This window comes from Drosophila miranda, chromosome 2 (genome assembly GCF_003369915.1).
Source record: "Drosophila miranda strain MSH22 chromosome 2, D.miranda_PacBio2.1, whole genome shotgun sequence".
In the NCBI taxonomy this organism is placed as follows: domain Eukaryota; kingdom Metazoa; phylum Arthropoda; class Insecta; order Diptera; family Drosophilidae; genus Drosophila; species Drosophila miranda.
In genome coordinates this window covers 14,622,670-14,639,423 of record NC_046675.1, presented here as the reverse complement: position 1 = coordinate 14,639,423, position 16,754 = coordinate 14,622,670, and the positions used below count along the sequence as shown (strand labels likewise).

General features: G+C 48.5%; 3 protein-coding genes across 5 annotated transcripts; 1 reads left to right on the top strand and 2 right to left on the bottom strand.

Moving 5' to 3' along the window:
* The first annotated feature begins 40 nt into the window (after nt 1-40).
* Nucleotides 41-14,872, top strand: LOC108156406 (protein Cep78 homolog). 3 transcript variants are annotated; one of them, XM_017287850.2, is made up of 9 exons: nt 41-363; nt 429-516; nt 12,087-12,411; nt 12,471-12,661; nt 12,714-12,890; nt 12,947-13,121; nt 13,177-13,624; nt 13,687-14,038; nt 14,103-14,872. In XM_017287850.2, exons 3-9 carry the CDS (start codon nt 12,090-12,092, stop codon nt 14,574-14,576), a joined length of 2,139 nt encoding a protein of 712 aa, XP_017143339.1. In that variant the 5' UTR covers nt 41-363; nt 429-516; nt 12,087-12,089; the 3' UTR covers nt 14,577-14,872. The 3 variants fall into 3 exon arrangements, with proteins under 3 accessions (XP_017143339.1, XP_017143337.1, XP_017143338.1); XM_017287848.2 differs by lacking the exons at nt 41-363; nt 429-516 and adding an exon at nt 11,620-11,700; XM_017287849.2 differs by lacking the exons at nt 41-363; nt 429-516 and adding an exon at nt 11,828-11,930.
* LOC108156405 (cadherin-23) lies at nt 510-11,523 on the bottom strand. Its single transcript, XM_017287845.2, has 13 exons — nt 10,837-11,523; nt 7,199-7,537; nt 5,903-7,133; nt 5,640-5,840; nt 4,783-5,578; nt 4,317-4,725; nt 3,489-4,143; nt 3,234-3,415; nt 2,753-3,165; nt 1,608-2,686; nt 1,150-1,544; nt 937-1,081; nt 510-871 (listed from the first exon to the last, which is right to left on the bottom strand). Exons 2-13 carry the CDS (start codon nt 7,425-7,427, stop codon nt 673-675), a joined length of 5,934 nt encoding a protein of 1,977 aa, XP_017143334.1. The 5' UTR covers nt 7,428-7,537; nt 10,837-11,523; the 3' UTR covers nt 510-672.
* Nucleotides 14,860-15,768, bottom strand: LOC108156407 (histone H4). Its single transcript, XM_017287851.2, has 3 exons — nt 15,668-15,768; nt 15,224-15,429; nt 14,860-15,158 (listed from the first exon to the last, which is right to left on the bottom strand). Exons 2-3 carry the CDS (start codon nt 15,401-15,403, stop codon nt 15,027-15,029), a joined length of 312 nt encoding a protein of 103 aa, XP_017143340.1. The 5' UTR covers nt 15,404-15,429; nt 15,668-15,768; the 3' UTR covers nt 14,860-15,026.
* Nucleotides 15,769-16,754: the final 986 nt, after the last annotated feature.

Here is a 16,754-nt window from a genome sequence, read left to right as displayed (position 1 = left end):
CTGGGAAGGCCCTGAACTGGCACTCACAGTAGAGACGTATTCCAAACTTACAACTTCACAGCCAAACAAGTCGTTTCCTGCAACACGAAATAATCAAACAAATAAAAAAACAATTTTTTTCTTTGCAATCCAAATTTGGTTGAGCATCTACAAATTTTGTGGTGATTGCGAAAAATATTGTTTCTTTTTTGTATCCTGTGTCACGAACATACCGCGAGGCCACCTGGGCACCTGGGATCCTAGGTCCGGCTGCAGGTGCAGTGTTCGCAGATTTTTATTTGCCTGCACTGTGGTGTAGGAGTGTACCAAGCGGAAGCAAAAACCAGAATCATACATTTTTACCATATATTTCTGAATCTTCTGGTAAGTGTTATCACATAGCCTCGTGGCCACAACTAATTGAATCAACTCATTCGTGCCCGTTCCAGTTAGGGCGCATTCGTTTGTTTTATATTTTATCATTCGTAGCCAGAAGCCTTGTTTATATTTTAATTAAAATCGGACCTGAAATACGCAGTAAGTCTGTACAGTTAATAATAATATTAATAACGTAGAATCCATTGATGACACTTCAATATAGTACATATATTTACATGGGTCTTATTTGCTAGTCCTATGCTAGGCTTAAGACTACCCTAGACTAGGCATAATAAATAGTTGGATGGACTGTGGCTACAGCTCTGTGGTCTCCAGCTTGCGGGCCAGAATCTGAGCATTATTCGTTAGCTTATCGATCTGATTGTACAGATTGAAGTGGCGGTTTAGATCGTTGCTGTTGTTGAAGAGCTTGGCGGTGCCCTTGAGGGTTTCGTGCATGTCCTGGGTGGCCACCGCCAGGAAGTTGTCGTCCAGCGAGTCCTGACCGCCAACACTGTGCATCAGATAGGGGGAATCTAAGTATTAGCCATTAATTGGGGGTTTTTTTTGTACGCTCACCTCGCAGTCTCCTCGTTCTTGAACCACTCGTTCTCGTAGCCCTTCAGCCAGATGGGATTGGAACCCTGGACACTGTGCTTGTTGGTGTTCGGCACCCGCGTGGCCGGCTCGTGTGTGTGCTGCAGAGACAGCGATGAGTGAGCGCCTACAAAAATATAGTGGAAATCGGTAATTGAGACCTTGTTCCATGGCCAAAATGGGAGTTGGACATACGGAATATATTGACTTTGGCGGCTCGCAGCTGTCTTCTGTAGCCGTTCCGCTGTGACGCGCACAGGGCCAGGATGACCACCAATAGAGTGGCCATGAAAAGATTGGTGAAGACAAGCCACACGAACAGGGGGCCCTTGGTGGGGCCAGCTGTGAGGAGTTGGGCCTCCGCCGGCTGTGTGTCCAGCACATTGAGATCCTTGAACAGTTCGTCCAGGCTCTCGATGTGCGAGTCGATCAGCTTGAGCACCTCGGCGACCTCGTAGATGGAGTTATCTTCCCGCTCGACTAGATGCATGTACAGGTCCGTTTTGGTCTTGTCCACCGAGCCGTCCTTGTTCTCGTGCACTTTGATCTCATCGATGTTGACAATTGACTCGGTTATGTTGCCCAAGGTGCTGCAAGAAATAGAGGGAGGCACTTAGCTACGATTCATTCAGGGCATTCCCTTTAGGACTTACTCTCTGAAAGTGTCCACCCGGGCGCGCAGCTCATCCGGCTGCAGTCGGAAGACAAATCGCACCTTCTGGTCCTCGCGCAGTAGATAGATGAACACATGGGCCACGTCCCTCATGCCCAACGTATCGTTGGCCAGGACCACAAAATCAAAGTACCCCTTCATTCCCTTCTGCGGATCAAAGTTCAGCTGCACCTCACCCGTCTCCGAGTCCAGCAGAAACGGGGCCTTTCGCACATTCTCCAGTCCCTCGGACAGGGTCTGCCTGATCTCGCCCACCTGATAGTATCCGATCTTGGCATTGGCCCCCTCATCGGCGTCCGTGGCCTCCACGCGCATAAACTTCAGGCCAAAGTCCGCATTGGTTGTGATGCCGCCAGTGAAGATCTTGGAACGGAATCGCGGCGGATTGTCGTTGATGTCCAGAACCCTGACCAGAACCCGAACAATCGTACTGTCACCTTCGGGCGGAGGCTGATCCGCTTCACCTGGGTGATCCTCCAAGCTGCTGTCGTAGCTTTCGTAGGAGACCAGTTCTGTCTCAGCAGACGAGGATGTGGCCTGCTCCGTCTCGTATTCGGTAGACCGCAGGTGACGCGAGTGCTTGAAGCGGTCGTAGTTGTTCTGTGGATGTCGCAGATGCCCAGCGATCTTGTTGTCTATCTCGATGGCCATTCGACGACGCTGATGGTCATTGGAGAGCGAATCATTATTGCAATTCTCCGTGGCCTTTACATAAAGCGTAAAGTTGGCCACGATCTCGCGGTCGAGCTCGCGATCGAGAGTCAGGACATGGGTCTCAGGATCTAGGCGAAAGTAGCCAGCCTCATTGCCGCGCACTATGAAGTAGCACACTTGACTGGGCGTCTCCTCTGGATCGTCCTGCTCCAGCTGATCCTTGTCTATGGTATCGGGCAGCTTGATACGCTCCGCCCCCGGGTCCGAGTGCTCCGTAAAGTTCACGGCTATTTCGTTGACAATGAACTGCGGCTCGTAGTCGTTGACGTTGCGCACGTATATGGTCAGATCGAGATCGGTGCTCAGGGATGTGGGCAGACCCTGATCGTATGCCTCTATGCGTATCTGTTTGAAGAAAAAAATAATGATCATTCACATCTATATTTTACTCTGTGTTTTGGGACTTCCTACCTCGTGTATCTTCTGCCTCTCGCGGTTGAGTGGCTCCCGGAGGAAGAGCTCTCCCGTGTTGGCATTCACCTCGAACATCTTGTAGCTTCCCAACGGATCAGGCTTTAGGCGGTACCGTACCAGGGCATTCTGGCCCATATCCGCATCGCTGGCATAGGCCTGCAGTATCAGGCTACCGACAGTGGCATTCTCCGGCACACGCACCGTGGTGTTGTGCAAGGGCCTGACAAACACCGGGGCGTGATCGTTGAAGTCTGACACGCAAATGTCCAGAGTGCTGTGCACGATGTTCGCTGGCAGACCCAAATCCCTGGTGGTCATGGTGAGGCTGTAGTTGCCGAATTTGTTGCGCAGACTCTGGCTGGCAAAGATGTGGGCGTTCCACGCATCCAGCTGTCGCAGCTCAAAGATTCCTATGGCGGAGGGAGATGCGCAAATACATTATAATCGTTTGGTTAAGGTTTCTTAAATGCGAACGTACCCTCCTTGTTGCCTTGGGTAATGGCAAAGTCCAATCGTCCATTGGGTGTGGTTGGATCATCTGCATCCTTACCCACAATGCTGGCAATACGCTCGTGCAGCTCATGGTATTCCGTGATTAGCACACAGCTGGTGGGCAGGCTGACCTCCGGCGGATTGTCATTCTCATCCAGGATGGAAATGCTGAAAGGCATTGGACTCTTACATATATGGAATGCTCTCTCTAAGCCCATACCGCTCATGGTCAAGTACTTACAACACTTGCTTGAAGGCATTGCGGCTCTCTCCTGCCAGAAACCCAAACTGATAGTTGTCCCATGCCTCGATGACCAGATTGTAAGAGTCCTTGGTCTCGCGATCCAAACGATCGGCCACCGTCAGGACGCCAGTGTCCGCGTCTATGGTGAACTTTCCCTGCGAACTAATGCGATCCATGAGGAACGTGATCTTGCCAAAGTCCCCCGAATCCGCATCCGCCGCCTGGACGGTGGCCACCCTCGTTCCCGGCGCTGCCTTCTCGCTGATCGTGTAGTTCTTGCTCCCTCCAATGAAGTACGGATTGTTGTCGTTCTCGTCCAGCACCGTGACATAGACATCGATAAGCGAGGAGCGTGGAGGCAGACCAGAGTCTGTGGCCCGTACGCTAAAGTTCAGCCACTGATGCTGTTCGTGATCGATCTTATTGGCCACCACAATCTCCCCGGTCTGGGCATCCAAGTGGATCAGACTGCGGTAGGTGGGATTGCCCTCCAGGGCATAGGTGATGGTCCGATTCCTGTCCACGTCGTAGGCCAGCACATTGACAACCATGGCGCCATTGATGCTGTTCTCCGTGATCGATTGGCGGTAGAAGGGCTGCTTGAACTTGGGATTGTTGTCGTTCTCGTCCAGGACCTGAATGTTAAGGAAACCTAATCGGATATCGAAAGATATGGTTAGGGTCTAAGCAAAGGCAAAGTAAAATAATTAAATTATAAAATAAAGGGTACGTTTCGACTGTCAGCTGCTAGGCATAGCTAAAGTGCGTTCATCTTACTGTTTATTGAGTCTTTGATCTAGGATCTGAATCCCTGTCTGATCTCACCTTCTACGATCTGCTTGCCCTTGGCCGCTGCCAGATCTTCCACTGTAATGGCCAGCTTGATGTGTTCGACCCTTTCGCGATCCAGCAGCTTGACAACCTTCAGGCTCCCCTCGATGGGGTCCACCTCAAAGGCCCCGAGGTAGTCGTATTCGCTGGCCTTTACCAAAGCCCCCTCCTCGTTCCGGCCCTCGCAGTGTTCCGCATTCAACTTGTAGCGCAGTATGGCATTCTGGTCGGAGTCCGTTGCCCTGATCCGATAGACCAGGCTTCCCACTTGCGTGTTTTCCACGATCTTCAGTGCGGGCAGGTCCGTCAGCAGCGGCAGCTTGTTGTTCACATCCTGTATGCTGATGTTTACAGTGGCTGTGCTCATCAGTTGAGAGTTGCCCAGTCCTCCATCCAGAGCGAGCTATAAAAACCAGATGTCCTCAGCATTTATATAGAACGAAAGTCCTCCAGTACCTACCACGGACAAAGTGTAGATCGAACGCTTGCTGTCAGTGAGATCGGGATCCAAGTTGGCGCCCTGGGCCACTGATATCACGCCCGACTCCGAGTTGATGATAAACTTGTCGCTGGCCCCCGTCTGGATGCGATAGACCACGGCATTGTTGGGCGACGAGCCGTCGCGATCGATGGCCGTGACCTGGAGCACTGAGCTGCTGCCGGGCAGATCCTCGGGCACTGTTTTCGCATAGAAGCTCTTCTGGAAGATGGGCGGATTGTCGTTGACGTCCTGCACATAGATGAGCACCGGCACGACCGTCGAGAGCATGGGTATGCCAGAGTCGCGAGCCCGCACAAGCAGATCGATCTCCCGCATGCTGCCGCCGGCCTGGCGCACACTCCTCCGATCGGTGTCCACCAGCTCCTCGAAGTCGAAGTGATGCAGCGGCTGGAGAAGTCCGCTCTGCGGATCAATGGTGAAGTTAGAGCGGTAGAGACCCTCCACAATCTCATAGGTGATCTGGCTGTTCTCGGTTCCATTCAGATCCAGATCGCGAGCCTCCAATTGCAGGGGCGTCTCGAACTCGCCCTTGTTCTCCAGTAGCTTCGTTTCGTACTGTCGCTGGGGGAAGGTGGGGGCATTGTCGTTGACATCCTGAATGTCCACAATGATCTGGGCCGTGTTCCGATTGCCCTGGCCAACATTGTCAATGGCCTCTACGGTTAGGTAGTGTCGGGAGATGATCTCCCGGTCAAAGGCCGCTCCGCCATGCTGCTTGATGGTGATCACCCCCGTTATGGGATTCAGATGGAGTCTGTACGGAGAAAGCGCCCTATAAGTTACGAAAGCTAAGGATTTAAGTCTTGCGTACTTACAAATGAGCTAGGCCTCCTCTGAGGTTCGTGTAGCGTATGCCCATGGTGCCGTAGTCCCCCGAATCAACATCCACTGCCTCCACTTTGGTGATGATCGTGCCCTGATCGCTGTTCTCCAGCACACTGGCATTATATATCGCATGCCTGAACTCCGGAAAGTTGTCGTTCTGATCCCGTATGAAGATCTGCACATGAGCGGAACTGAAAGAAGAAAGAAGATCAACAATTAGAGCTCCGAGACCCATTCCCACCGTCCAACCCACCTCCATCGACTGGGCTCATCGATTTCCCTTGCAAAAATGGTAAAGTTGATCTCTACAAACTGCTCAAAGTCCAGGGACTTGGGGTTCTTGACGCGTAGCATAAAGTTGGCCTCATTGACCGCCAGTTCGGGAACAATCTCAAAGAGATCGTTGGGCGGATCAAGGAACAAGCGAAAGGTGCCGTTGTTGCCCTCGTCGTGATCGTAGACCACGTTCTGCACATCCTCATCGATGAAGTTCAGCGGCGTATTGGTCTGAGCATTCTCATTGACCTCGCAGCGATAGAGCGACTCCCCAAAAGTGGGAATCTCGTCGTTCACATCGCTAACAATGACCGTCACCTCCGTGCGTATCGAGACGGGAGCCACCTGAGTGTTGGACTTGGACAGCTCGGTGGCAGTGATCCTCAGAATATGCGCTCCGTTCACCTGATCGCTCTGCTCCTCTCGGTCAAGCTCGGTGAGCGTGTGGACGATACCCGTGTGTCGGTCAATGTCGAACAGATCGTTGGCCTCCAGACTGTAGGCGATCGGATTGTTGATCCCACGATCACCGTCGATCGCCCGCACCCGCAGTACCCTTGTGCCCACAGGGGCATCCTCGGCAATGCGGGCCACGGCCTGAACCTCCACGAATTCCGGCGGCTGATCCTCGATGTCCTTGACCTTGACCAGAATGGCAGCCGTGCCGGTGTTGACCGGTCCCTGATTGGCCCGATCAATGGCCAGCACGCGCAACTGGTACAGACTCTTCGATTCGTAGTCCAGCTCTCGCTGGAGGCGCAGCACGCCCTTGCCCTGGTTCGTGGCGATGCTGAAGACATCGTTGTCGCCATCGAGCTCCTGCAGATAGTAAACCACCTGACCGTAGGCCCCCTCATCGGCATCGGTGGCCTCCAGGGTGCTGATCACGCCCGGGCCACTGCCCTCGGGTATCTCGATGGCATTCTGGTAGGGCAGGAAGGTGGGCACGTTGTCGTTGATGTCCTCGACCAGCAGCAGGAGGCTCTGCGTCACGTAGCTGTGGTCGCTGTAGTGGCTGTCTGTCAGCGTCAGGACTATGGCATACTCGTCCTGCTGCTCGCGGTCCAGCTCCTTGGCCAGGTAGACCTTGGCCTCGTTTCCGCCCGTATTTTCGATGCGTATGATCTCGCTGTCGTGGGAGTTTCGCTTGCCAAAGGTAAGCGGATCATTGTCCGGATCATAGCCCTTAAGGGTGTAGATCAGGGTTCCTAGATGGGCGGTGGGATTGGATGGTTGATGAGATTGCTTGTGGGGTCGATTGATTGATACTTACCCACTTTCGTCTCAGGGCTCTCCTTCAGCCGCAGTACAATCTCCGACTGTCCGTCCATAGCGAAGCGGGGCGGACGATTAGAGGCAACGATAGCGATTAGAGCAGTAAATACAACGCTAACGATCACCGTCGTGCTTCCTTCTCTAGGAGAATTCCATCGATTCGGTTGGGTCCTTTTTAAGCGCACCTTCTTGTAGTCTGTGGATTGCCTTAGCTGTTCGTTGTACATGGTAATGATGATGACGATGACGGTGTTGTTTTAGTGGGCACCTTTTGGTTACTGCGACTGCCACATGACAGGTAGACTCTCGCCCTCGAATGACACCAGCAGAGCAACACCTAGAAAATAGACAGAGTGTTACAACAGAACCCATAACCCAGTGTTAACCCATTTTCCATACGTCGGGCCTGGTCTGTCACATTTTATGGAGACTCTGGGGCTGTGCCTTATGACCCCAAAACAGTTTCGCTCGAGAAAGCAAAGACAGAACTACTCCACTCTAAAGTGGAGAGGTGTGCTTTCGGTTCTGGTTCTGCACTTGCAACATATCTTCCCCAAACCCAAACCCAGCCCAACAATTAGGTCGGACAAATGTTTCTCAATGGAACTGTTACCTGGCACTGGACCTGCTGCAGTGGCTCGTGTGTTCTCTGCGTGAGAATTGGCCAAATCTTTTGCGAAAGTTTTATGAGCAAATTAATTAAAACGTGTGCTCTTTATTGGCCGGTCTGCTGCTGGCTCAGCACTAGCCTGGAATTCCGCTGAAGAAATTTTATTGACTTTGTTTTTGTGTGTTTCTTGCAAGGTTTAACGACCGTAACGTTTTCTAAACTGCCCGGCAATTATTAAGTATTACTCTTGTGCGAGTACTATCTAGATTTATTCATGTGCCAGATTTGTCTCTTTTATGGACTGCTGCACTGCCAATAAATTCTAGATAATCTCCACAGTTAATATTTATAGTAAGTTCTCGCTCAAGTGGAGTGAAAACTGAAAGTTGTGGGGGGGATTTTCCAGCCCTTATATGTACGAAAATTTAATGATGTTTCTCCATAGCTTGGAGAGGAGTGTAGCCTTATCTCCGTTTGGTTTCTCACACAGCGGATCATGTACGCGTGTGAAAAGTGCATAGCGATGACTGCATCTGTCAGATACAGATGCAGCCACAGATACAGATACCATTGGCGGCGGCTTATTAATGCCAGACATTGCCATTGTTCGTGGGTTCAACTCGGTTTGCCTCATTTGCAATCGGAGCACTTGCATATCATCTCGCTGCACAGAAAGAGAGACACAGAGACAGAGCCACCGCCGAGTGCGGTTCATTGATTTCGCAATCACTTGGATATTTCTTAATTGTTGGCAATCGTAAATGCCTCAGACCCAGGCCCCGGTCAACCGGTAATTGATTTGTGTACTTGTCTATATTTCGGGTTGCACAACCCCACCTCTTTGAAAATCATCTCTTTATCGCGGGGAGCGAATCTGCAGACAAGGTCGTTAGTGAATCCATCCCCCCTAGCCTTGCAGTGGCCGTTGGGGCACTTTTGATTCAAAAGTAATCACAATTTGTGGCTGATTTCGCTTTCAACACGCGCCACATGCAACAATTTCTTCTCAGTTTTGGGACGAGGCCTGAAAAGAAGCTGGCTGGGAGCTTTGTTTGTAATTATCCATGTGTATTCATGGCCGAGAGGCAATTGGGTTGTTTGGTCAGTTGGCTGGCAGGGAATGCTCGGGTGGTCATACAATTTCATGCTGCAATGCTTTTCCATGGGGCTATCCGAATGGGGCTATCTATCAAAACTGTCGATGGGGTCCATCAGTGAATCCGAGCGATACAGAGTCAGAACATGTATTGTATGTGGGTTTGAAATCTATTACTCTAAGTATTAACCATACGCCCTGTATACACACTTAAACACTGTCTTTGCCTCCATAGCTATCACTCCACTTTAAATGAGGCTATTTAAAGCCAAACTGAATGTAGTCTTAATTAAGTCCATTAGTGATAGAGACGCACTTTCCTGTTGGCAATTTTCCACCCGGCGAAAACCCACTGAATTAAAGCAAATTAATAAGTCACGCCGCCGCCTCGCACAGATCCGACCTGACGGTTGCAGGTCGGTTGCCATTTCACTCACAATTTATGTAAGCTGAAAGTGGAAGAGTCGCCAGCAAAGTCTCAGAGCCATGACGATGTCGGCGGGTGACGACGCTGCCTTTCCACAGCTCCCAAATCTCCAACATCTGGGACTGAGACTCGGCAAACTCTATAGACTCTTGGCGGTTGCCTGGTGCTAATGACTCTTGTTGCAAAGTTCACGCTTGGCATGTTCTGGCCTGCCGTGGCCCGGCTTGGCCTGGCCTTTTGTTTCCCGGTCAGAGTTGGCCAAAAAGTGAAATCCTGCACGAAAATAGTTCAATATACGCGAACTTTGCAACCAATGGATGCCACAGCGCTACCCATTCCGTTCCATTGCACTTCCCATCAAATCCCATCCCATTAACTCTTGCGGTTAACCACAAACAAAGCTGCTGGCGACTCCAAGGTAATCCCAGAGAAATGGAAATCTCAATGAAACAATTTTTGATTTCGGATGTTGTGCATGATGATGCGACAAGTTCCAGCAGCTCCTGCTCCTGCTCCTCCACTTTATAATCGTTTGTTGGCAGCTAAGCTGCACCGCATCGTACCTGACGGTTGACTTTCCATGTCTGCCTCTGTCAGGGGTTCATTTAATTATATTAAATATGTTAAGCGCGGCTCAGAGAGAGTCAGAGGCAGAGTCATAGGCAGAGATAGAGATACGAGTAGAGACGGGCCCTGTAGCTTGGGCTGTGACCAATGTTGCCTTCAGTTTCCGGGGCACGAACGAGTGGCTGAGCAAACAATCGGAGGGGGCCCATGCCCATGGCTACCAGTACTCCAATTTGAACACTTCCTCCCCCATATTAGGGCCCTGTTTGTCATGCCCATCGATTCCGATACGGGGCTCCGACAGTCAAGTTCAACGCCAGCAGCAAAACTCCATGCGAGCTATTGTTTGTTGTTGGCTGACAAACAAAAGGAGAGTTGGCATATGGAGGGTGGGAGGGGGACGTTGGCTGGAGGCAGCTCCGTTGCGGTAGCTTGGTTTTTGACTCATAGCCAGGTTCAAGCGACGCCCGCATCCGTCTCACTTTCATGGTAATGTGCGTAGTCCCTGCCACCTCTTCGGCTCCACTGTAGCCCTGAGCCCCGGCCAAATCTTGGTAGTAACATGGCTTGGATGCAGACAAAGTGTCGTAAAACATTTGTCCGTTACACTTGGTCTCCTTTTCTAGCTCGATTTTTGCATATCCCAATCCAACTGCTTCTTTCATCCGAATCTGCCTCGAAAAGTACGAGTATTGCTACATTTCGGGCACTTAGATAATGTGCGATCGACTCGCGACTTGGAAGAGCAAGCAAGTCCTTGACCTGGACTGAGTGACCTTACATACGCTACGGGGGGAGCGGAACGTAGTTGGGCAACCCTTCGTATGTTAATCATAGAGCTTCTTTACCATCAAAGCCATCCCCAGTAAGGAGGCAAACCCCTTAACAAATTACAGGACATCTGAAGCCTGCAGCCAAACCGGTTCCAATACTTACCCTCTAGCACCCGTCCAAACACAGAAGGCAAGGAGTATCCTTTGACTCTTGACACTTTTATGGTAATTATTTCAGGGAGCACTTCCAATGTCTCACTCGATTGCCAGTTGACTGCTCACAGAGAACTTTCAAATTTCTTGTACTGACACATTTTCGAGAAGGCTTCTTCTGTGGGCCAGCACCAGCACGACCACGACGTCACTGGTAATTAGGCATGAGTCAAAGAACCCCAGAACTAAATAAACGTGTCGCATGCTCTGAAATTGGGCAATGCACGAACCGGAACTCGATTCGAAACTGGGAGGGAGGGGTACCACATATGTGGAAGATGAGTACGGGATAGATAGATCACTTTAATGACACTTGACGCCGCCGACGGAACGTGCTTCAAACCACGCAACGTACTTAGTGCTGACCAGGCGGGGGTCTTACTTTAAAGAATAAATAAATCACGATTGCACTTTGAAATTTCAAAGACCGTTAAATGTTTTCGGAACACGAACCAACCGCGAAAACCAAGTGGAAGCTTTAAAAGCCGCAAAACGACTAAGAGCCTCGGTGCCAGCCACAGCCAGCTCAAGCTCGGGCAACGGAACGTTGTGCTGTATGGGAATGGAGTTGTCAACGAATGTTGTGGCAACCCTGGCACACACACAGAGAGAGAGAGAGAAACGACTGCACTGCAGGCACGCGAGTAATTGCCGAACCGTAAATTCCACCGGCACGAGTAGTGGGGGGCTGGTGGTGCTGCATGCGGGTGGGATTGTTTGTTTACGATCAGACTGGAAGACTTGGAAACGAGAGAAGAGCGGTGGGGAGGTGGACAACGGAAGTGAAGAGCGTTGGGCTTATGCAATTTTGAAGGTTAGGTCTGCAGAATTGTAGAGTTACACAACACTGACCAAAAAAACATATAACCAAACACTAGACAATGTTTAGACGACTTAATACTCAAAGGAAGCTATTTCTATTTAAACATAGCATCCTTTGAATATGCTTGAATAGAAATAGATCACTTTGAGTATTATGTCCACTAGTATTTGTTACCCGCTGCTACAAATTTTACTCGTATTAGTATATCAAACATTGTCTAGGTAAGACGTATCAAAAAGTGGAGTTAATACTCAAGCAAAGCTGTTTATTTTGTTTTAACATTGCTTTCCTTGAATATTATGTCCGCTATTTGTTACAGTCTAGAAATTGTGCTCGTTTTATATTTAATCTAGTCTCGTTTGGGCTTCATCGTACAGAACATGTCTCTGGATCGTGCCTCCGGCATACGGAAAGGACAGGAAAGAAATTTACTAAAGGCATCCAGATCGGCTGTATCGAGCCCGACTTATCTCCAAAAATCCAGCAAGAGTCGTTGCTTCCATTTCCGCTACTTAGAGCTATGTCGCGCCAAAAATCTCACACCAGTGTCGGAAATTCGGAAGAAATCCAATGCGAACACCTCGCTGGACGTCTTCGCCGATAAGCTAAGCGTGACCGACTGGCTGATAATCATCGAGGCTCTACAACATGACATCGTTCTGCAGAACTTGATACTGCGCATGCGACGATTCTATCAAAACAGTGAGTAGCCGGAGGCGGACCATAGGGCGGGGAAACTAAGCAACCGCTTTTCCATGCAGATATAATCGAGCCCATCGACACGGAGAATCGGGCCCGGCTCTTCCAAAAGCGCCCGGTGGTATTCACGCGCTTCATTTTCAGCGGCCTCGTCCAGTCCATCGCCGATTGTTTGTTGAACAACAAGAACATCAAAGTGCTCAAGCTCGAGGGTCTGCCCCTTTATGACGGCTACATTGAGTGTATTGCCAAGGTAGGTCTGATACGATTCATCCTAAATCCCATCATTGTGTCCTCTGTTCTAGTCGCTGGTAGCCAACGATTGCCTGGAGGTCTTGAGCTTTCGCAGTTCCAGCATTGGGGACAAGGGGTGCGAGATGGTCTGCCAGACGGTCAAGTATCTCAATCGTATTGTATATTTCGATCTCTGCGAGTGCAAACTCAGCTCAAAGGGGGCCAAGCATGTGGCCGAAATGATCAAGGTATATCGGAGGTAAAAGTACTTAGGATACGTGGTAATCCTTGATATCCTCCCCAGATGCAAAAGATATCACACTACACGGAGGGGTGGGAAAGGTCCCTGCGCTACCGGAATGTCGATGCCAATTCCATTTTGGGACTACGAACGATTCTTCTCGTTAACAATCCGTTGATCGGGGACGAAGGCCTGCGATCGATCGCCGAGGTGCTGAAGGAGGATGTCTGGATAAATTGTAAGTAGGAGGAACAATACTGGCCAGCCCGCTCTAAGATCTTCGGTTTTTGCAGCTGTCGACATGCAGGGCTGTGGCCTGACTGATATTGGAGCCAATCTCATACTCGACTGCCTGAAACTGAACACCACCATCGTGGAGTTCAATGTACGGCACAACCAGGGAATCAGCCATTTCTTGCAGCGCAGCATTCGCGAACACCTGGGCACCCCAGACTTCGAAAAGAAGAAGGAGCCGGAGTACGATCTCAGCTGCTTCAACGGGCTGCATAGCCTGCCCAAGGGCCAGAAGTTCACTGTCAGACAGGTGGTGTTGCACATCAAGCGCCTTGAGCAGGAGCTGTCCTTCGAACGGACTCTACGCAAGAAGGCCGAGAAGCTGAATGTAAGACTCAGCAATCAACTAATGATCTGTGACAGCCAAATGACCTCTGACAAGATCATGGAAAACTCCCTATCCCAAGGGGTTAACGAATATATGGAAATGAAGGAAACCCTCATAGAGTATGTCTTTCCTTGCCATATCTCTCTGTGAGCTTTCCCATTATCCCATTTGTATTTTACAGATCGCCGACGTATCGCCAGACGGAGTTCGGAAAGCTGGTCAACAGCGTCGTCACCACCCCGGAAACGACTCCGCGAAGCGTCTTGTCGACCCTGCGAAAAGATCTTCCGCATCTACAACTTTCAAGCCAATATAAGACGCAGGAGACGCAATACTCAAGCCGACGTGAAGAGGAACAATCTGAGCTGGAGCCAATGGAGGTCAGCCCTCGCGAGGAAGAGCAGTCGCCACGCCGGACTCTGTTGCAGGTCCGAAAGGTGCGCAGCGAGATGAAGTACGTAGAGCAAAACTTGAAAAATGTCAACAAGAAACACGAGTCGAAGTCGGATCACGAATTCGCCAACGAGAGCCATGTAAGTGATTTCTTGGACAGTCACAACTATTTCCCAACTATATTCAACCATTTCTTTACCCCAGTTCAAACTCAACGCGAAGTTGCAATTTGAGCAAGACATTGGGGACGGGGTCTCGAACCCGAATTTTAGCCAGATCTTGGCCAATTATCGCGATGTCGATGGATACATACCCCAAAGAGAGCGCAAGCCAGAGGACACTCAAGAACCCAGCAAAGAAACGCTTCCTGACTCTGGCATCAATCATTCTGATGCACATAATCATATGAATGAACTACGCGAGCAAGTGGAAACGTACATGGGGCTCCTTGGTGCAAAATCCTCAGATAAGATGACCGATGGCTCGGGCTCGGGCTCCGGATTGCAGCCACAAGTACTGAATTCCGATATGTTTGGCCAGATGTCCATTTCCCCCAACATGCCGGTGTTCAGGCGTCGCCACCAGTCTGACACAGTCATGGATGAGGCTGTCGAGAAGTTGTCGCCGCGTACTGCCTACTTGTTGTTGAAGAAAAAGAATCAGGAGGCAACCTTTTAATGCATCTCTTACAAGTCAAAACTATAATTTTTCAGAACACAATCTCTTCCGTGCACCCAACAGAACCCACAAGCGATCGCCTTAAAATTTCCATGAAGGGTAAAATTTCTAGTTTTACAAGCAAAGCAATCAGGAGCCTCCACCCACAGCTTTGAGTGCTCTTGCTTTCACCACGAAATGATTTATGCATCAAAGGAAGCAAGTAGAAACAAAAGCAAAAGCGCCGCAAGCGCTGCTAAAATTAATAATTGCTATTTTCTCCGTTATAATTAAAGATTTTAAATTTTTGACAACTACTCGAAATGTTTATTTATTACTGTCAGTTTGATTAATTGTTAAATAGTTATGGAATATGCGTCTGGTTAAGTTTTTGATCAAGTATTTTTTGATTAAGTTTTGGATTAAGTTATAGTTTCCAAATGGTGAATAATATTTCGGCCGGGGTTTTATTTAACCACCGAAACCGTACAGGGTACGTCCCTGGCGCTTCAAGGCGTAGACCACGTCCATAGCGGTCACGGTCTTGCGCTTGGCGTGCTCGGTGTAAGTGACGGCATCACGGATCACGTTTTCCAAGAAGACCTACGAAAATATTGCACGGTTAACTGTAGTTCGCTTTGTAAGTACTCTTAAGTAAGTGCACCCACCTTCAAGACACCTCGGGTTTCTTCGTAGATCAAGCCTGAAATACGCTTTACTCCGCCGCGACGGGCCAGACGACGAATGGCTGGCTTGGTGATTCCCTGGATGTTATCACGCAAGACCTTGCGATGGCGTTTGGCACCGCCTTTTCCCAATCCTTTACCTCCCTTTCCACGACCAGTCATTTTGCTTTTAGGTTTTTACGATTTAACTAGCGAAAGAGAAGAGAAAATGAACGGGATTAGTCGCAGACCGAGACCGACGCCATGTTTGTTGGCCGAAGCAGCTTCTGATGCTTTTTTATGCATATAACACGCCCTTTTATGTAAATCTGCATTTCAGTACATAGCTAACAACAGCTTATGTAGAAACAACCATAATTTTTCCTTATTTCATTAGTATTTTTAATGTTTTTGCGCATTGAAAAATAAAACGAAAACAAAACATACCTTGTCACAAAGAATATCAATCAGTGTGACTGTTTTCCGATTTTTCGATAATTCATACTGTCTGTCCCTCTGAAATATGCCAAAATATACCGTCTCATTTTCAAAATATGCCGAAATATACCGATGGAAAAAATTAAGATTTATTAATAAAAAAAAACGAATTCCTCGATTTTAATATTCGGCTTAATACTAATAGCTAGCTAGAACCTTCAGCCCTGAACACATAATTATCTCCGATTGTTGAATCAGTTTACTAAAAGAGTGATCCCTTTTGAAAACTCTGTTTTATTGGATTGTTTATAAAATAAGGTTTAAACAAAAAAAGGTAAACAGAATGTAAGGTTAGCTACACCGTAGCTAACTACATACTTTGTACATATGAACTACATATTTGTGGAGTATGAACATTTTTATACCCTATTTTTTATTTAACTTATGTTAAATCCTGTTATCTAAGCTACTTTAAAGTCTAGTTAATATTTAATTTTTTTTTATTTACGGGCATCTGATTTTATCTCGATCTCGTTGAAAAATTCGATATGTGTAAATTCTTACATGTTTTTCGCTGACATAGCTTTACAATTTAGAGACTGTTTTTACACACTAATAGATGCACTAAAAAGATCATGAAATCGGTCATTGGATAACAAACACTGCATCAATCATTTAGTTTTTAGTAAAACGTTCAGTAGTTTTTAGTTCTTGCTATGATATCATGACGGTATCTATCGGCCCTAGTGTCATCCCTAACGCCGCCCCATTGCGAACGTCTTGTCGTCTTTAATTTTCAATATGTTATATAAAAATCCAATAAATGCAAGTATTTCGAATAGGCCAATCATGTATAGAATTGATTCATCAATCGTACAAAATTGAGTGGGCATGGCTAAATGTTCTATTTAGCTGGTAATATTCAACGGAACAAAGAATATGAGGAATATGGTTTCCAATCCTGATGGAGAACGATTAACCTATTACAAGCCAAAGGGGTATTTCAATTTTCCACTGAAAATAATGCAAATTTAATCATTTTAGCGCAGTTCAGCTGAAAAATATCGTGGTTTTTTTTAAAGTTTATAGTAGAGAT